This window comes from Lampris incognitus, chromosome 5, assembly GCF_029633865.1.
Source record: "Lampris incognitus isolate fLamInc1 chromosome 5, fLamInc1.hap2, whole genome shotgun sequence".
NCBI lineage: Eukaryota > Metazoa > Chordata > Actinopteri > Lampriformes > Lampridae > Lampris > Lampris incognitus.
In genome coordinates, this window is record NC_079215.1 from 25,462,754 (window position 1) to 25,466,562 (window position 3,809).

A 3,809-nucleotide genomic window follows, 5' to 3' on the forward strand; every position below is an offset into this window, starting at 1 on the left:
ACAAGATTTGGGTTTAAAATGCTTAGTTCCTCATCAGTGCACTGTAGAGGAGTTTATACAAATGATTGTGCACTAAATGTTAAAAATGAGCATCTTTCTTCATGTTCTGCAAACAGTGAAGACCTTTAGTTTTCGTTTGCCTGTAATCTTCAGGGCTCTTTTCAGTTTGCCAGAAGTAAGTACTGTTCGGGTAGTAACATGCTAGGAGAAAGGGATTGCTGTTGTCTTGTTATTTAGAAAGCAGCCTCATTCAAACTTAGTCTCTTGGCTGGTGTTTGCCATTGTCTGCCATTTCCTTAAAGGAAGTCAGTATGTAATGTTCAGAAAAAAGCAGAGCGGGAAACAACACCTCACATCACATCCATTTAAGGAAGCACAAAGTGATCAATATTAGGAATATCTTTGATGACATTCTACATAATTTATTAAATATTAAATTGATAACATGATACTAGCAAAATTGTCAGATATCCCTAGTCAAAAAAAATCAACATGTCAAACAACAGGTTTGTTGAAATAATGACAACATTTCAAACAGTCACATTTAATAGGCATTTAATGATGAAGTCTTATGAGAATTCTCTAAACAGGTGAACAATCAAAAGCTTTTTGACTTATTAGAAAACAGTCTTTTCGCTTATCCATGAGCTTACTGAACATACACTTATTGTGATGCATTGGTGTTAGTGTAAAAAAAACTGGGAAGTGAAGAGCAGGACAAAACAACAACATTCTCAGCCTTACAAGTAACCGTAATGTCTGTATTACTAATACCTCGTGAGGGGTGCTGCTGTAATTTCTGCTGTAGAATGCATCACATATAAACGGTTGTAACTGCACTTATTTATACGGGAGCATTTTTTCTAGCTTTGCAGCTGAGTCTTTTCCATATGCAAATCGCAGCTAAACCACAGAATACTCCTAGTATGAGTGCTGGAGCTCCTAGAGCCAGGGCCACTGTTTTATCTGCTCCTATTGCTATGACCACTCCAGCTAACACCAACACAACACCGGCTGCTGATGCCACACGTATATTCTTTCTGCGAACCTTTTTCTCTTTCTCCCTCTCTTTTTCTATCTTCTCCCTCTCAGCATCCCACATTTTTCTCTCTTCCTCTTTCTTCTTTTCCTCCTCCTCTGTCCTCCTCTCCTCTTCCTCTCTTAGCTTTCTCTGCGCTTTCTCGTACATCTCGTTGGTGTAGTGTTTACCCCCATTTTCTTGTATCATTTCTTTGATCATGGTTACCAGTTCCTCCACCTGGATGCGGTCATCTGCGTCGTTGTTGTTGAAGGCGTGGTATCTGCGTCCAAACGTGATGGACAGCCTCCGTAGTTCCTTGCACTCCTTCAGAGCATTGTCAGCCTTCGCCTGGTCTTTACATGTGAACAGCATGATTGTGTACATGGAGGCATCATCTCCAAAGTTCTCCTGGATCCACTTAACAGCGTTTCTCTCCTCCTCTGTGAACCTTACTCCAAGTCTGATTACCAACAGGAAAGCATGTGGGCCAGGAACTGACAACTTGACGCACTCCTCTATTTTTGTTTTTAATTCTTCCGCAGAGACAGCTGTGTCAAACAGCCCTGGAGTGTCTATGACTTGGACCTTGGTTCCGTCCACCACCCCGCTCTGCGTCTCACAGTGTTGGGTCACAGAAATAGGGCTGGGGTCCTCTTTGAAGGCAGCTCTGCCCAATATTGTGTTTCCTGTAGCACTCTTTCCAGATCCAGTCTTGCCCACCAGAACTATCCTCAGCCCTCCAGACGAATCCAGACCTGTAAATGAAGTTGGAAAATCAAGGTCAAGGTAATCTTTATTATCCCTGAGGGCCAATTTGTTGCACAGCCAGCAGTAAATACAATCAGTGCCATCGCATTGTAATAACGCAAATTAATTTTCCATTGTATGAACCTCTAAAAGCTTGAATAAAAAAACTTGCATATGAGCAGTTGATTGGGTCGCAGCAATCAAATGAGTCAACAAAAGGGAATGGGGTCAGCAGGTTTAAGTTCCTAAGTGTTCACACCATCGAGTTGTCTTGGTCCCTTCATACGGACACTGATCAAGACAACTATTCTTCCTACGGAGGCGGAGGAAATTTCACATGGCCCCGCAGACCCTTACTAACTTTTACCGATGCCCCATCAAGAGAATCCTGACAGGCTGCATCACTGGCAGCTGTTCTGCCCTCGACCATAAAGCTCTGCAATGGGAAGTGAAAATGTCTGCGTATACCACAGGCAGTGATCTGCTCACCATTCAGGACATTTATTCAATCGGTGCCTGAATAAGAGCTCATAAAATAATCAGGGACCCCAGCACCCCGGGACACAAACCACTCTCTACTTCCGTCTGGCAAGAGGTACTGGAGCATCAAGTCTCAGACCAATAGGACTAAGACAGCTTCTACCTCCAAGCCATAAGGCTGTTAAACTGATCACTCATTGCTATTTGTACAATAATTACTGTTTGCTGTTTTATATTTTACTGTTTCATTATGGCTGCTGTCACCAACTGCACCATCTGCTATTTTCACTTTTAATGTTACAGTACCTGTTCATTCTGGTTATTGTTACCGACTGCACAATCTGCCATTTGCACAAGTTTACTGTTCACATACCACTGAATATGTCACCTGATTATTGTACAGATATCCTCTAGTAGAGTAGCACTGTCCAATAACGTACATCCAAAGTCTGCACTGATTGTATTTTGTACATATTTTTATATGTTGTACATATCCTGGTCTTGCGCTTTGACTTCTTTTGTAAGTACTTTTATTTCCCACTTGTTTGTTGAGCCAGCAAAACAAGCATTTTATTATAAATGTCAACTTGCTTTCATTAAATAATCAAACTTAAAACTTACCATCGCTGCCAGAGAGACCACACCCGTTGGACCGGGGAAGAGTTTTCTGTTTCTTTTCTCTGAGAGGTATTGCTGTGAGAGATAAATAGTGACACCACTGAGAGATAGATTATTAACTTGTTAATATTTTTAACCTCTCTGCCCCTGTTGTGATCTTTTGATATCAGTAACCAAATAAGTGTGACAAGTTTCTCTTACAAAGACGCCATGTGATCAACGTTGTTTCATCAATCTTTACTTTTAAAGAATGCCTTACCTTCAGCCATTGCTTTCGGAGCCCCCTATTCCTGTGCCCAAAATGCCAAATAGGTTTATATAGCTCTGAAATTTAAACTGAATTTTAACAAGCTCAGTGCCTCTACCCTCACATCGGTTCTCCGGGAAACTTCTGGAAACCTGGACTATAGAGAAGGGGCTTCCCATTTCCTTGCATTGTCTCCAGTTTACATCTACAAATTTACATTTCAACAGTGGCCCTCACAGACACTACATATATACCGAATAAATCTCTGCAAGTACGTGCTGAGTTCTGTGTCGTCTGACATCTCTGAAATAAAGCATTTAAATAGCGTCACTGATAGACTTTAAATTAACTTTTTATTGATATGAAGTTTGGCTGCTTCAAATGGAGAAAACAACCACTCCTCTTCGCTGCATCACATCCTCCCTTTGTTAAAAAGCAGCCTTGAAAATCCTATGCGTAAAGGCAGACAGGCAGACAGACAGACAGACAGACAGACAGATAGATAGATTAGATAGATAGATAGATAGATAGATAGATAGATAGATAGATAGATAGATAGATAGATAGATAGATAGATAGATAGATAGATAGATAGATAGATAGATAGATAGATAGATAGATAGATCGACCGTAGTGGTGATACAGCCTCTGGATATGGGTATCCGGTAGTAATCCGGTTGCTTTGGAGGCTGCAAC

The 3,809-nt window shown here is 41.0% G+C and overlaps 1 protein-coding gene across 1 annotated transcript; it reads right to left on the minus strand.

Moving 5' to 3' along the window:
- Positions 1 to 283: 283 nt before the first annotated feature.
- On the minus strand, positions 284 to 3,477 carry LOC130113432 (GTPase IMAP family member 4-like). Its single transcript, XM_056281033.1, has 3 exons — positions 3,126 to 3,477; positions 2,870 to 2,941; positions 284 to 1,776 (listed from the first exon to the last, which is right to left on the minus strand). The coding sequence occupies exons 1-3, from the start codon at positions 3,133 to 3,135 to the stop codon at positions 845 to 847; spliced, it is 1,014 nt and encodes a 337-aa protein (XP_056137008.1). The 5' UTR covers positions 3,136 to 3,477; the 3' UTR covers positions 284 to 844.
- Positions 3,478 to 3,809: the final 332 nt, after the last annotated feature.

What these genes read in the sequence shown, in the direction of transcription:
- LOC130113432 (XM_056281033.1), bottom strand. An exon ending in TGGTCTCTCTGGCAGCGATG is followed by an intron (nt 1,777 to 2,869) that starts GTAAGTTTTAAG and finishes CTTCATTTACAG; the next exon opens with GTCTGGATTCGTCTGGAGGG.